Source organism: Callorhinchus milii, unplaced genomic scaffold (genome assembly GCF_018977255.1).
Source record: "Callorhinchus milii isolate IMCB2004 unplaced genomic scaffold, IMCB_Cmil_1.0 Scaffold14, whole genome shotgun sequence".
Taxonomy (NCBI): Eukaryota; Metazoa; Chordata; class Chondrichthyes; order Chimaeriformes; family Callorhinchidae; genus Callorhinchus; species Callorhinchus milii.
In genome coordinates this window covers 14,790,079-14,806,374 of record NW_024704755.1, presented here as the reverse complement: position 1 = coordinate 14,806,374, position 16,296 = coordinate 14,790,079, and the positions used below count along the sequence as shown (strand labels likewise).

The following is a 16,296-nucleotide window of genomic DNA, read 5'->3' as shown; positions in this document are numbered from 1 at the left end:
TATAAATTGGTCGTTCACTTCATGGCTGTTTGTGAGACTCTGCTGTGTACAAATTGGCTGCAATGTCTATCTGCAAATACACAGTCACTGCACTTCGCAGTAAAATCCCATAACTGCTTTAAGAAAACTAAAATAATGCAAAATATTAAACATCAGCAGTTTACTCGCGCACACTTTGTAAATTATCTTATTTAGGAGCCATCAATAGGTACCTTTTGTTCTGAGGGAGCTGATTCCACTTGCACAACGGCACTTACTGGTACTGAGATCTCTACTGGATGTGGGACCACCTTCTCCAGACCTTGTTTGAGCCAACCAAGCACGCTGCAAATCGTTTCACAAAGTTAGTGAGAGAGGAAATAGCACAAATCTTGGGCGCAAATTTCTGCTGGTTGATAAAGACTGAGGTGGATAGATATTTGTTAGGTCAGGGTATCAAGGGATTGAAAGCGAGGGCGGGTAATTGGAGTTGAGGTACAGATCAGCCATGATCTACCTTATAGAATGGCAGAACAGGCTCAAGGGGCTGAATGGCCTATTCCTGTTCCTATATTTCCATGTCATCCAAAGGATTGAAAACTCAGCCGCCTTTTATCCTCACCTGTACTAAGCCCTGATCCCCATCACCCCAGGCCTTGCCAGGCTCCACTGGCTCCCTGTTGTAGAACGATCGATTTCAAGATTCTTACACAAATCCCAAATCACTTCATGCCCTCATACCTCCCCACCTCTTGCCAGCTTACACCCCACTCCTCTGCACCACCCCAGTGCGCAGCCAGCTCTCCATTTCTACATCCCTCGTCCCCTCTGCACCAACATTGCACCAACTATGCTTTGAGTCGCTATGACCCCAAACTGTAACGCCCTGTAACTCTTTCTCCCTTACCCTCTTTTTGCCCATGTTCAAATTGCACCTGACAACCTTTCTCTTCAACCCTGCTGGATCACCTCCCTTCCCGGCTCGGCATCAAACTCCACCATCGTTATGCGCTCCAAGATGCTACCCTGTGTGAAGGGTGCAACATAAAGGTAAGTCGTTGCAGTTTGACTAAACTTCTTAGCGTGTGTTTATAACAGGATTATGGATTATTTCAGGGAAGATTTGCTTTTTTGTAAAAATATTTAATAAGGAGGAATATTATTGAGGGCTCGGTTACCTGATGCCCCCAGTAGAGGGGGAACGAGGTACTTCAATCGTCTTGACTGTGGGCAATGTCTCTGTGGGAGGAGCTGCTTTGTCATCAGTGGCCTCCTCTACAGCCACAGTCACTACAGTCACCTTCTCCTCAGCTACAGGTTCCGGCTCAGGCTCGGGCTCTGAAACATCAGGAATCAACACAACATGAGAAATTGGGCATCAGGAGCCATCAATAATTCTTACTCGCAACTTAAACTCTCCAAAGGATAGCAGAGAAACGTTGGATTATAAGCACACGTTCTCAACGTCACTGCACTCAGTGGGCAACAGGAATTGCCTCCTCGCTTTTTCTCTATTTCCATTTTTCGCTCTTCTTCCTACGTTTTTATTTCTCACTCCCATTCCTTCCACTTCCCACGTTGTCTTGCTCCCCCACACAAAAACAGCTGAAGATGAGTAGGTGAGGAGGTGAAGTTCATGACAATACTACACATCATATGTGACATATTGCCCTTTCCAGGGTATTATTGTACTCGACCGAGGTCTAAACGTTGTTGTCTGTACGTGACAGTAGCTTTCCGCAGCATATTGCAATAGAGGCGGGCGCCAAGCACATTCTCCGCTGCCAGTATTGAATAGGAGTGACAGCTTTGTGTTGTATCATTTATTTTTGGTGTCTGACACATGTTGAAATCCATCAACATGCTTAAGAATAGCCAACCCGTCTGAGAGTTCCATCTGTGCCACTTACTTCATGGAAGCTGCCGTGTCTGGAATGGAATGTATACTCTCTCCCCAGAGGGATGCACCCTCCTTACCTAATTCCAGAGAGTATTAGGCGCAGGTTGGCAAGAGCCAAGGCTTGGGGAACCTAGAGTGGGCGATGGGGTATTGCTGGAGTTTACTTGGCTAAAACCATGTAACTTGCCATTGAAAGCACCGGCTGGCAAACTTCCTGTGGATAATTGTGGTCTGAGATGATATCGTGAAAAGGAATTCTAATCATGATCAAAAGACCGCGACACCCACACTAGCCCACGAACCTCCCCCACAGTCTCACCCAAAGAGGAAAGTCGCCAAACAATAGAGAGGATTACAAGTCTCATTATTAGCTACAGGGCACTCACCCTTTTCAACTGGAGGCTCTTCTTTCTGTGGTTCAGGTTCCTGCACCCGGGAAAAATACAGAGTTAAAAATCTTTCTTTTTTTTTTGAAATGATATGCACTCATACACGTTCAGCCCAGAATCTTAATCCGATTTCCCGATCAGGTTTCACGTTTGTTTTTAGCCACCCTTTTGCGATTCATACAGCGCCTGATCACGTCTTCGAGATGTTCTCAAAGCGCTTCACAGAATATACTGTAACGTGAATTGGCTGTATATTTTGTGGGCGAAACGAATAGTAATGAGATGAGTGATCCAATCTGTATTGTCTATTGTATCTGTATTGTGCACCTGGGTGATGGAGAAATCCCAATTCTTCTTTAAAATAATGCTGATTCGAAGGTTAACATACGAGGAGACCTAATAGAGGTCTTCAAAATCATGAGGGGATTTGATAAGTTAGAAAGGGAAAAACTGTTTCCAATGGTGGGTGTGTCGGTGACTCGAGGTCACAGATTTAAAATAGTCTCTAAAAGAAGCAAAGGGGAGGTGAGAAGAATTTTTTTCACACAGCGAGTTGTTTGAATCTGGAACGCATTGCCTGAAAGGCCGATTCGATAACAACTTTTAAAAACGCGGTGGACGGGTATTTGAGGAGGACGGGTTTGCAGGGTTATGGGGAAAGGGCTGGGGAGTGGGATTGACATAAATTGCTCTTTTCAAAGAGACGGCACAGACTTGATGGGCTGAATGGGCTCTTTTTGTGCTGTACGATTCTAAAATCTAAAAATCTGAAATCAAACATCATCCAAAGGCTGGGAGGAGTGCTATTGTTGGAGGTGTCGTTCTTCGGATGAGAAGTAAAACATTCTGTTCAAATGGACATTAAACGGCATGACTCAAAAACTGAGGGAGCTTCTGGCCAACAATTCCCCCAAATAAAAACATAAGTTGGTCATTCACTTCACGGCTGTTTGCTGGGGGCAAATTGGCTGCTGGTTTGCTTTCAATACACAGTCACTGCACTGCATGGAAAAATCCTGTGAAGCGTTTGAAAACGACGTGATAAGGCACTATATCGAACGTGAGGATTATTATTATTATTATTATTGCTCAGATCTCTCTCTGTTGCAGAATGAGCTCCCACTCCCCCCGGAATGTACCTCCTGTGTCTCCGGGGGGGCAGGAGGCTCGTCAGCTGCCTCAACAGCGGCTTTGGGGATTTCACTGTTCCTTCGGGCTGTGGGATCACCTTACCCAGACTCTGCACAATCCAGCTGAATATTCCACCTCCACGTCCGCCCCTACAAAACACAGCACCCTTTTCAAACCGTTTCTTTCCTCCAGCACAGGAGAGCAGCACAGACACACTGAGAGCAAGAGCAAGAGCAGAGCACATTATTCAGACAGCAACAAAGACAGACAGCAGCAACGGCAGAAGGAATCACAGGCAACACAGGCAAAAGGCTCGAATGTTTCTCAGAACCGGATGAAAGAAATGGCATTGGCTTCCATCCCCTCTCAACCGATCGCAACTCTCTATTTTAATCTACGCTGAGGCCCTCTCCCTAGCCGATTACATGAAGCGCTTTGAGACATCCTCCCAACGTGAAAGGCGGAACGTCAATGTAAATCGTGGCTATGTTGAAAGCAAAGTTCATCACTGTCGTATCAACAGTGAGTTGCATTTATATAACGCCTTTTCACGTTGGGAGGATGTTCCAAGGAACTGGACGAAGAGGGGTTTGAACCCGAGCTGTGGGTTAGGATCAGAGGGGATGGAGCGCCAGGAGGATATTTATATTTTCTTTGTTTGTACCTGACCAATTGCACCTATCACCCCCATTCTTGCCCGGATTCACTGGCTCATCCCTCAGAGAATCGAGTATAAAACCCTCATTCTCACCTTCAAAGCCCTCCACGGTCTTGCACCCCCTACCTCTCCGACCTCCTTACCCCATATCAGCCTGTCCGCTTCCTACCACTCGGCAGGCACTGGCCTGCTTCAGGTCCCCTGCATTTCCCACCCCACCATTGGCGGTCGGGCATTCAGCATCTCTGCCCCCACTCTCTGGAACTCTATCCCACAATCCCTCCGCCTCACCTCTCTTGCCTCCTTCAGGTCCCATCTAAAGACCTTCCACTTTGACTGCACCTTTGGCCACCCCCAGCCCCCCTTTCCTCCACCCCTCCTGACTCCAACTCCCAACTCAGGTCCAAAAGCTCTCTAACTGTCCAGCGCCCTGGGACTTCTTTCGAACATGAAGGGCGCCATACTAGTGTCATTTCTTGTTGTTGTTGTTGGCCTCTAGATCACGGAACTAATCTTTAATCCCTCAGTATTCTCTCTCTTCTACAGTCCTTCAAACGCCAACTTGGAGTCACCTAACAGCTTCTTCTTCCTCGTTGTTTTATTCCTCTGTTACTCTTTGTGCAGTTCCCTGTGAGCTTTGACCCTTCACCCTGGTTCGGAATTAAAATCAAAAGCTAATGCAGAAGATGAGAGCAAACGCATGGCACAGTGAAAGTCAGGCGAGACAGACAGCAGTGAGCAACAGCGCTTTCAAAACTTACCCTGTCTCTGCGACGCTGTGGTGAAATAATAATAAAAACAGGAAAAGAATTCTTTAACTGTAGGAGTTATCGCAACATGAAACACTTAGAGTTCATCACTTGCATTTCAGAAAAGAAATAATTCTGATATAAAGTGCATAAGAGATAGATTTCTACTTTAAAAATAAATCGCAATATTTATTTTTATGTCTATTCTATACGTTTTGTTTAGATTATATTTGCAATCGCTAGTTTATCGTTTGGCTTCTGTGAAACAATCCACAGGAGATCCTGTCACTGTTAAAGACTCTGGAGCCAGGAGAGTGGAGGAGTTATAAGCCGAGTGCATTTCATTCAAAACAAGTAAAAGTCCTAAATTAAAAGGACTAAAAAACTATCCTCTTGGAAATCTGGTTCCTGAGCCAGGCAAGTCCTCAATACTCCGGGACACTGCCATGGCTCCACAGCAGGGGCAGACTGGTTAGTGGTGGCAGTCTTGATGGATAAGACAGTGCTTTCGATGGCAAGCTAAATGGATTTAGCTGGTTAAACTCCAACAGTAACCTCCCCCCCCCAACGCAATCTGGGGTCTCCAAGCCTCGACTCCTGCCAACCTGCGCCTAATAATCTCTGGAATTAGGGAGAAAGTGCACATTCTGTTCCAGACGCGGGAATTTCCAGGTGTAGATGGCAATGCATGGAACCCGCATTCGGGTTTGGGTTCTCGCTGAGCTCTGTGACGGGATTCTGGACGTGTCAAACACCCGCCCGACCAGACAAATCCCGTAAAGGTCAAAGCAGAGTACATTTGCCAGTTTTTTCTTTGGTTGTTAGTCTAACAAAAACAACAATAACAAGATTTCATTTATAGAGCGTCTTTCACATCGGGAGGATGTCCCAAGGCGCTGGACAATTGGGTCGGGACCCGAGCAGGGGGGAAATGGTCAGGGGGAGGGGAGGGAAGGGAGGGAGCGAGGAGGGGGTAGAGAGTCGAGAGGGGAGCTGAAGGCACAGTCGAAGAGAAAGTTCTTGAGACCGGCCTTGAAGGAGGAAAGGGAGGAGGCGGCGAAGGCACTGGGGGATGGAGTTCCAGAGCCTAGAGGCTGAGAGGCTGAAGGCCCGGCCACCGATGGTAGGGCAGTTGGGGCGGGGGATGTGCTGCAGACCAGCCAGAGGAACGGAGGGTACGGGCAGGTAAGTAAGGGTATAGTAGGTCGGAGAGGTAGGAGGGAGCAAGGCCGTGAATGGCCTTGTAGGTGAGGATGAGGATCTTGAATAAACAAAGCCTCCCATGGTCTACTCACTGCTTCTCCTTATCAGCGACTAGTGAAGGGGCTTCTTCAGCAGGTGATGGTTCAGTTGGCGGCTGACTGGGTTGAGCAGGCTCTGGGGCTGGGGCTGGGTGTGGTAATGGTTCTGGTGGTGAAGGAGCTAGAGTTGGAGTTGGAGGTGGATCCGGTGCCTTGATCTCTGTGAATAAAAATATTAAATCTTAATGTAAACCACAAAAACCCCAACCGCACACAACGCTGTGAATTAAACGCCATCAAAAAGTCTCCACATAACCTGTGGCCATCTCATCTCACAATGCATTCCACTGAACGCAATTGGTGGAATTGGCTGCCGAGTTTCGCCCATAAAAATATGCAGTCAATTCACTTTACAGTATATTCTGTGAAGCGCTTTGAGACGGGAGAAGGCGCTATATCAAATGCACGGATTATTATTTTTTATTAACCTGCAGTCTGTCTCTGGTACAATTTCGCTTGGAAGCAATACCAGTGTTTGTGGCAATTCACAAGAATAGGTTTTCATACAATGCTCAGACCTTTCTGGGAGATAATTTCCCACCAGAGATAAAGATAAATTGGGCTTTATCTTAACATGGATGTTAATACCAATACATAGATGATATTGCTTTTTAGTTATGGGGTGTCGGGACAGCAATTCAAATTATAAATGCACACACAACTTGCATTTCATATAGCCCCCCTCATGCACAGGAGCGTCCCAGAGCGCACCCCCAAGGATGGTACCTTTTTATCCAAAGTACCTTTAACAACTAATCAGAATGTGCACCTTAGGTCTGGCTGGTGGGTGTATAAATACAATGCTGTAGAATGCGAGTACCACACAATCATTTCCACTCTTACGTTGCTTATTGATGACAGAATTCTGGTTGAGGTAAAGGCTCAGTTCCTTTAGGAAAAGCAAATAGCCACAGACGACATTTCTAAGAAGAATAAGTTGCAATTTTTCTCCTGTTCACCAAAGCAAACTCCACCTACACTTGTTCGATCCTGAGAAGTGGACGGGTTGCTATGGGTGTTAATAGTTCGTAGAGGTGGGGAGGGAGGAGCATGACTGTGGAGAACTTTAAAAGTGAGGATGAGGATTTTAAACTCCATCCTCTGGGGGATGGGGAGCCAATGGAGCCAGGTGAGGATGGGGCGATCGGTTCACAGAGCTTGGTGTAGGAGAGGGCACGAGCTGCAGAGTTCTGAATAACCTGCAGCTTGTGGAGGGAAGGATTGGGAAGTGCAGTGAGCAGGGAGGTAGCGAGGTTGAGCCTGGATGTGATGAATGCATGGGTGAGGGTTTCGACGGCCTGAGGGGAGAGTCAGTGGCGGAGCCGGGTGATGTTGCGGAGATGGAGGAAGGCAGAATGATGACACATATGTGGGATTCAGAGGATAGTCAACATAAAACACAAGCAACAAATTTTGAAATTGATGTAAAGATGCTATTTCAAATAGCACCTTGACATCAATGTAGCAAATATCTTTAAACCAGATTGACTTTGTATTTTGACGAGAATGAAACTCCAGGTACCACACAATTTTGGGGACAAGTTTGCTAAACACTGTATTTACCTTCTTTGGTCTCTTCTTTCGTAGGCTGTAGTGTCAGTGGGTCAACGTTTCAGATGTTACATAAAAGATGAAAGGAAACAAAATGTGGATGATTGTAGGGAGAAGTGGAAGTAGACAGACAATGGATGGACAGAGACATAACTGAGATGGATATAGTCTTCCAATGAAACACTGGCCACTCTGTTGTATAGTTGTCAATATAAGGTCCATTATATAGAATTCAATTTGCCATTCAGACCTCCTCCCAAATATACAACATTCCAATATAACGTTCCTTTGTTCCATTTGATAGAATTCCAGTATATAATCTGAAATGAAACTCACATCTTATTCCCTCTCCCAAGTCAGCTCCTGAATACCCAACTTGGCTCCATGGCTGGTGAAAATTATCAACCACTCCTTGTCCTCTAAAAACGTAACACACTTTAAAAAACTGCCATCATCAATCCTCTCCTCAACTTTCTATCAGACTTTCAATCTGCCTTTGTTTATCCACTTTCCCACCACTAATTTAGCTTACTTACAGAAGTCTTTCATTAAAAGGATAGCAATGTAAAACAAACCAAAGGATTGAAGGGGGATAAATTCAGAACGAATCTACAGAAACACTATTTCGGTGAGCGAATAGTGAACCTGTGGAACAGGCTCCCTAGGGAGATGGTTGAAACAGGAAGCGTTGATTCTTTCAAACACAGATTAGATAGTTTTCTTTTAGGAAATAACATTATGGGATATAGTACATAGGTAGTTTGGGACATATGTGCATGCGATCGCCAGGAAGATGGAAGGCGAACTAAATCTTTTTTCGTCCACCGTTTCTTATGTTCTTATTAAAAAGCACCAAATACATTGTTAATATAGAAGTTTTTTATTGGTCAGCCAGGTGTCTGACACATGGGGAAACCCGTCACTGTGCTTCAAACTAAACTGAGAATATTATGTATCCCACCTACACATGGAAAAAATAATAAAATAAAAAATAACAATAATAATAATTTGGTGACTCAATCCATGACTGTTTGTGGGACACTGCTGTGCGCAATATGGCTGCCGCGTTTCATCCACAAAATACACAGTCGTTGCGCTTTACAGTGTATCCTGGTGAAGCGCTTTGAGACGTCTCGAAGAGGTGATAAGGCGCTATATCAAATGGAAGGATTATTATTATTAGATTCCAGAGATAGATTGTTGGAATGGTATGCGCACTCTCTTCCCCGGTTAAGATACAAGTGATTTTGTAACTTTGCTGTAATTATTCAGGTGGCGGGAATTACCTGTTCTGTATCCTGTTTCTCCGTGATGACAGCTGCTATTGTTTGCGTGGGGCTCCCCACGTGGTGTGGAATCACTTTGCCCAGGTTGTGTTTGAGCCATCCCAGCACACCCCTGCCAGAACTGCACGGGAAGAGTTGAAATAAAAGAGCGGCAACAATTAAAGCAACACCCAACCTCTTTCTATGAAGTAACACCTTCATTTGGAATTCGGCTAATTTGACCTCCGAGGCTACAGAAATCCCTCCCAGGATTTGCCCAGAGAAGAGCACTCGTACTGTCTGGAATAACCCAATAACAAACGAACATGGACACAGATCTGGCTGGAACACCTGAGAGGGAGGAGGTGTTTGGACAGGATGTGTCTCACCTCTGTAGTTGGTACAGTTTGACTATGTCAAGTAGTTAGTTCATCGCCAAAATTGAATGCGCAACTCCAGATAATGATCTTGTACCAGTCACTACACTTTACAGTCAGTCTATCCTGTGTTGCGCTTTGAGATGCCCTCCTGATGTAAAGAACTCTATACTACAAAAGGATTATTATATAATGACTTCCAGGGGCATTCCTCCAGTTACAAAATGAATCCCAGGGGTACGTTAATTCTGTGGAAATAATAATGCTAAGATCAAAACTCTCATCTGAAACCCATTAGAATAACAGAGTGCACTGTACCTCGTCTCTCTCTTTGGCTCCGGTTCCTCAGCTGGTGTGGGCTGTGTTTGTTCTGCAGTTGGTTTTGTGTCTGAGATATTCCGTGAGACGAGTAAAACAACAGAAATGAAAATCACATTGGACTACTTCTGACTTTTCTTCACGAAACGTCGAAACATAGAAATAGGAGGAGGCCATTCAGCCCCTCAAGCCTGTTCCGCCATTCTATAAGATCATGGCTGATCTGTACCTCAAGTCCAATTACCTGCCCTTGCCCCGTATCCCTTGATATCCTGACCTAATTGGTCATAATGATGCCAGTAGATAATCTTTACAATGTTGTTTTAGTATTGATACCAGAAAAGCATCTTGGATCAAGAGTGGGGAGCAGAATGTGTGCTAGTATATGCTATACTTTTAACTGTTGGTATCATCACTTCATGTTTCACAAGAAAACTCTCTTTAGAGTCAATGTGCTAACTCACCCGTTTCATCTTTAGGTGCTGAAGATTGTTCTTTGATTTCAACGTTCAGCGGTTTCTATTTGAAAATAAATATAGGAAAGCATTGACAAAATGAGAATTGAATGGACAGTAAAGTACAGTCCAGTGTCAGCTTAGCTCAGTTGATAGCATTCTTGCTTCTGGGTCAGAAAACTGTGATTCAAACAGACTGTAACGCAAGTTCATATTCTCCATTAACACTCCAATGCATTGCACTGTCAAGAGGTGCCGTCTTTTGGATGAGATCCTCTCTTCTTTCCTGTGTGTCTTCTATGAACCCAAATCATTGTGAAATTGTGATTTCAACGCTTTATCAATCTCAGGCTGGAAAGGATCTCGCTTTAGTTTGTTTCAAAGGAACAACTGAGTTCATTCATGGAAGCTCAGCCTCAGGAAAGTAGCCTGGACTCACAAGTGTGAGTTTTTCCGTATCTCACAATCGTATCCCTTGTGATCTCTCAAAGTGCCACCATTAAACAGGTGCAGAACTGGGAGCAATTGGTGTGGTTAATTTCTTTCCTCTAGGAATAATTTACATAGGACATCCTTAGGCACATCAGAGAGGAACCTGGGCAGGATAAAGAGCAGAGGTTCTAGAGGGGAACAGACACTCTACTAACCCACTGATCCATCTTATTCCTACTGTGTGCAGAAACTCGAATGGTTTTGGCAATCAGTTCCTGGAGCAGGGATGCTGAGGTGTGTATTAAGCTAAGGCAGTGGAGTCCAACCTTTTGGCTGCTGAGGGCCGGATGCTAGTTTTAAGAAACATCCACAGGACGCAAAACAATATTTTTGTGTTTCCTTTCCAGAAACATAACATTTACACAGCGCCTTTTTCATGCCGGAAGGACATCTCAAAGCACTCGACGCTGCCAGCTGGGCATGTGAGCTGGGGGGGTGGGAGCCGAGGGAGCTGGGGTGGGGAGAGGATAAGATGACCGGAAGCACGGTCAAAGAGTTAGGTCTTATGGTAAAGGTTACAGATCTGTGTCATTTAAGTTACAAAAAGAGCTCTACATCTTCATTTGGTTTCTAGTGTCACACCATTAGCCCGATACTGTGTTGGATAGCTCTCTGTCTCTTACCTGCTCTAATGGTCCCTGTGTATGTGGAGGATCACCCTTGACCTCCGGTGCAGTCTCCAGGCGTTTGACTGGTTCAGGAGGCTGAGGAACGACCTTTACCACCCAGGTAAACATCCTGTGGGCAAAAGAAAAACCCAAATGATTGTGTTAAACAGTAGATTCGAGATGGATATCAGGCATTCGAAATGCATTACTGCTGGTAAACAGACACAGGTGGGGTAAGGAAACCTGCCTAAGGTTTCATCGTTAATACTTTCGCTGAATAATGAAATGAACTTGTTTTTGTCAATACAATGCGGTGCAGCAGTGAGATGCAAGAAAAGCTTCCCTACAATTTGTTGCCTCTCAGATCTTAGTTGTAGTAAATTTAATGTATATTCCGCTCACAAAATATATAGTCAATTCACTTTAAAGCATATTCTGTGATGTGCTTTGAGACATCTCAATGACGTGATAAGACGCTATCTCAAATACAACGATTATTATTATTAGTAGAATGCATCTTGTAATTGCTCTATTCAAAAAGAGACGTCAGTTTTTCCCAGTGCCCTAGCCAACAATTCTCCCAAATGGCTATTTGTGGGAGACATTGTTGTGCGCAGATTTGCTGCCACATACGTAGTAATGGATAGACTCACGTAATGTCCTGGAAATAATTAAGAAAAACTGAGCAATGCTAAGAGATAACACTAGGCTTGCTCCACTCAAATGATGCTCAGACCTTTGGCCAGGAATCGCAGGCCAAGATTTTATCACAAACTCCATGAAGAAGATAAGGTCTCCTTAATCACCTAGTTAGCCAGACGTTTAAATCAAACCAATGTTTTATCAGTCCTTCTCAAGTTTAGTACTTTTTGGAATACAGAGTAAACACAGCCATCCTGACACAAAAACCTTTAGCTTTGTGGAGAGTCTCCGAGTTCAGAAATACTAATGTGTTGAAAGTGTAGCTATTATTCAGAAAAGCTCCTTCACTTCAGCATGAATAAAGTTGTCACTGAGGATTCATGGTGTTAAAATGAAGCAAATGTAAGGATTATTGTTAATAACTGTCCATAAATTACATTATGATTAAATTGAATCAGATCCACCAGCCTAGTTATGTTGGCTAAAGGGCTATTTTTAATTCATGTCCATAAAACACTATGTTAAACAACTGTTGAAATTTGCAAACAGGCTCAATAGAGTACAATCCGATTGCTGGGGAACAAACATTAGATAGAAATTCATCACTTTGAAGATTCGATCGAAATAATATGTTAATCCCTGTAGCACTGATCACACTACAGCAAAATAAAGACACATGTCATTACCAAGCACACTGGAAGTACTATATATTGGCTGGTTAACATGACATGCACCATAGAATAAGACAATAATATGATAACATTGAGTACACGTTGGAATAATAGACGTAAACCATGTCACGATGAGCATGTGCACTAACCCGACATAAACTGCATAGCATCAAGTCTCCTGCAGACTACGGAGAATGACTGAATAACGTCAAATGCTCTTCATAATAATATGCACTAACACCTTAACATGAAACATGCTGAAGAATGACATTCAAACCGTGAATTGTTTAGTTCACTGTAGGATAATACGGGCCAGCCACATTGCACAGTGTGCACTGTAAAATAGATGCTAGCAAATGATATTGAACGCATTGTAGAATAATACAAACTAGCCGTTTATCCCTGAGGCTATTTGAGAATAATAGACACCAATGGAATAACATCAAACCCCTCTCTGAACAGACAGCAATGGATTATTGCCAAGTTCACCATAAAATAAGACACAAACCACCCATTAAACACAATGCTGACTAACACTGAGCACAATTTAACAGATATTAATGCTATAATATCAAGAACTATCTTACTGAGTAGAGGTGAGGTCTATGCAATGTTTTAGCCGCTATGCTAGAACACTATTATTACTGCCTAAAGCTTTTTGTGAACGGCATGCTTCGATGACATCAATAATAAAGTATCAGCCTACAAAACAGTCACTACGTTTTACAGCGAAAGCACTTTGAGACGTCTTCTCACTGTGAAAGACGCCATATCAAAAGGAGGATAATTTATTTAATATTGATTCTCGTTGCACTACCTGCTGTAAGCCTAGAACACTTGGCCGTTTAGCAGCGTAGACATTGTCAAGGGTCTGCCATGGAGGAACTCAGTGTGCCAGAAAGTGTCATTGTTCATGTCCTTGGTGTCGGGCATACCTCACACACTGTAGGCACTCAAAGCTCATTCCCTCCCAGCGCCTCTGTGTTCAGCACATTACGAATCCTTATCCAATTAAAATACAAGCGCAGGAGGTGTAAGGTGCAGCTGGAAGCCAGGATTTCCACATCGCTCCCCGCTCCCCCAACCCCCTCAGATGGTTCCACGGAAATATACAATCGATAAAACAAACGCTACAAGAGATAAATTCTAAATTAGTTAGGATTTACCTGTGGCAATGACAGTTTTAGAGAGTCAGATCCATGCTTGCACAAGCCCGAGCTCGATGTGTGTCATTACTGGCCCCCAAGCACTCTGGGACCCGATGGGGATTAATGCAACACCCTGCAGAGAGGGGATTAAGGCCACTCAGGACAGTTCTGCATATCAAAGTCAGTGCGACAGAAGCAGGGGAGCGGAGGAGGAAGAGGTGTAAAAGCAAACGAGAATAGCCGTCACTGCGTTTGACGTGGCGACACAATGTCTCGCGGGACGCTGACCTGAGTCAAGGGCGCTGTATAAGCTCAAGTTGTTGTTGTTGTTCTCAAAGCGTTTCCCAGAGTTTTCAGTAAAGTGCAGCGACTGTCATTTGTAGCCAAACTCCCACAAACGGCTACAACAACAGCAACAACTTGCGTTTATACCGCGCCCTTCACCCGAGGTAGCGTCCCGGAGCTATGACTTGAATGACCGATATTATTTTCATAAGATAAAAGTGTCCTGAGATCTTTAACGTCCGTCTGAACAGACAGACTGTTACAGAGAATGTAATAGGTTAGAAAAGAGGCCGAAGAGAAATTGAGTTTATGATAGAGAGTGGAGTGGGTGTGTGGGTGGGGGGAACAGTCAGAATAAACAGAGGAGATTTGGTAGGAATAGATTGCTCATCATTACTGCGCTATTAGCGCAGACAATCTGTCTCCCTATGCAAAAGGCCGAATTCTCGACTGCCTGCAGAGCATTATATTAATTTTTCTAATACTGTGTGTATAACTATTTCTTAAACTGCTGTTATTGAGACTGGACTTACTCTAACAGCGATGAGAGAGGGAGAGAGAGAGACAGATGTACATAAGCAAGTCCTTGTCGGACGTAGGTTAGTAAAATAAGCAATGAAAGAAACATGATGAATTTCTGGTTGAACGCTATTGACCTTCACACAGGATTAATCGCTGCTTGTTCCCGAGTCAGCCAATTTCATCCAGACACAAGTAGAAGTGCATCAAATGATCCCAGTGTTCCCAGGTTATGCCGGGATATGGGAGGGGGGGTCCATTAGTCCGGAAGGAAGAAAGAGACAGAGAGAAACAGAACATCAGTCTGGAAACAAAAGCAGGAGACAGAACAACAACAATTTGCACTTATCGAGCACCTCTCACGCGGTGTGAGGTCCCTTGAGAAAGGGAGACACACAGCAATTTATCACTCCAAAAAGAGTTCATGAGAGCAAGAGAGAGAGAGAGAAAAAAAATTGCCTAATTATATTGAAAACATGAGAGAGCAGTGTGTTCCTGGCGAGACATATATCCCAGGTAAATGCATTTCATTAAAACAAAAGTGTTATTTGCAATATAATAATAAGAATAATAATCCTTGCATTGGATATAGCGCCTTATCACATGTTCGAGACGTCTCAAAGCGCTTCACGGAACGATGGGCCACATGGCCTCCTTCTGTGCTGTGATATTCTATGAATATACTGTAAAGCGAATTGCCCGCAGTATTTTGTGGGTAAAACGTACAACACCTAGTACTTAATGACAGATAAACATACACTCTCTTCCCTATTCACAGGACATCAGTGTCAGCTCTGTAAGCAGGGGACACAAGTATAAGATAGCAACTGGAGAATATAAAAGAAAGTTTGGGAGAAACTACTTCCCACAGAGGGTAGTGAGAATGTGGAACTCGCTGCCCAAAGCAGTGATTGAAGCAGAGAATATAGATGCATTTAAGAGGAACCCAGATATGAGGGAGAAAGGAACACCATAGAGGGTATGGGAGGGAGTAAGGAGTGGGTGGAAAGCCATGTGGAGTATAAATACTGGCATTGACTAGTTGGGTCAAATGGCTTGTTTTCTTGCTGTTAAATCTGTGTAAATCTGTACGCTGATTGCACTCAGATACATTCTTTTTTTAAAAAAAAACATAGGAGCAAACGCTAAATTTGAAATTAATCTCCTGCCAATAGGAGGAATGTTATTAGAATAATCCCCGGTTTGCTGACTGTACATCACAGAGACGATTACAATTTAGAAACAGATTAAGTGCGACAATTAGACAAAGCCTTGTGGGGGAGGGTGTGTTCGATGTGAAACCTAGATAGAGATTAATTTATTTTTATTAGTTTCAGACCTAATTGAAATAGGAACACAAAGCAATTTGCTAAAACATACACTTTACAGTGTACCCTGTGAAGCGCTTTGAGACGTTTCGAAGATGTGATAAAGCGCTATATCAAATGCAAAGTTTTTTTTATTATAATTCAATATCAATCACAGAAGTGCAAAAGTCTAGCAAATACACAGTCACTACACGTCACGGTAAAATCCCTGTGAAGTGCTTTGAGATGCTTCCATGACAACTATATCAAGTGCAAGAATGATTATTATGATTATTATTACTATTATGTCATTTATTTTAATCCAGCAACAATGCCCTGCAATGATATTTTTCACAACAATAATTTGCATAAATATAGCGCCCTTCACATGAGGTAACATCTCGGAGCATTCAAAAATGGATTTGTTTAAAACCTAGCCGGGGAAAGAGGTTAACTTATTAACTTACTTTCTTTTTGTCTGTGTTTGCAGCAATAGGAATAAATAATGGACATGAACTTTCTCGCCCGAACCAACCATTGGGACCCGAGAG

The 16,296-nt window shown here is 43.6% G+C and overlaps 1 protein-coding gene across 1 annotated transcript in view; it reads right to left on the bottom strand.

Annotated features, from left to right (window-relative positions):
* Positions 1 to 12,068, bottom strand: part of LOC103185957 (proteoglycan 4-like) — a 38,589-nt gene extending 26,521 nt beyond the window's left edge. Inside the window, exons 1-12 of the mRNA XM_042340418.1 lie at positions 12,040 to 12,068; positions 11,189 to 11,303; positions 10,083 to 10,137; positions 9,619 to 9,688; positions 8,945 to 9,065; positions 7,671 to 7,695; positions 6,102 to 6,267; positions 3,408 to 3,614; positions 2,266 to 2,305; positions 1,703 to 1,760; positions 1,158 to 1,317; positions 213 to 324 (exon numbers count right to left, since the gene is read on the bottom strand). Coding sequence (XP_042196352.1) covers positions 213 to 324; positions 1,158 to 1,317; positions 1,703 to 1,760; positions 2,266 to 2,305; positions 3,408 to 3,614; positions 6,102 to 6,267; positions 7,671 to 7,695; positions 8,945 to 9,065; positions 9,619 to 9,688; positions 10,083 to 10,137; positions 11,189 to 11,303; positions 12,040 to 12,068 — 1,158 coding nt within the window. The remainder of the gene's footprint in view (positions 1 to 212; positions 325 to 1,157; positions 1,318 to 1,702; positions 1,761 to 2,265; positions 2,306 to 3,407; positions 3,615 to 6,101; positions 6,268 to 7,670; positions 7,696 to 8,944; positions 9,066 to 9,618; positions 9,689 to 10,082; positions 10,138 to 11,188; positions 11,304 to 12,039) is intronic.
* Positions 12,069 to 16,296: the final 4,228 nt, after the last annotated feature.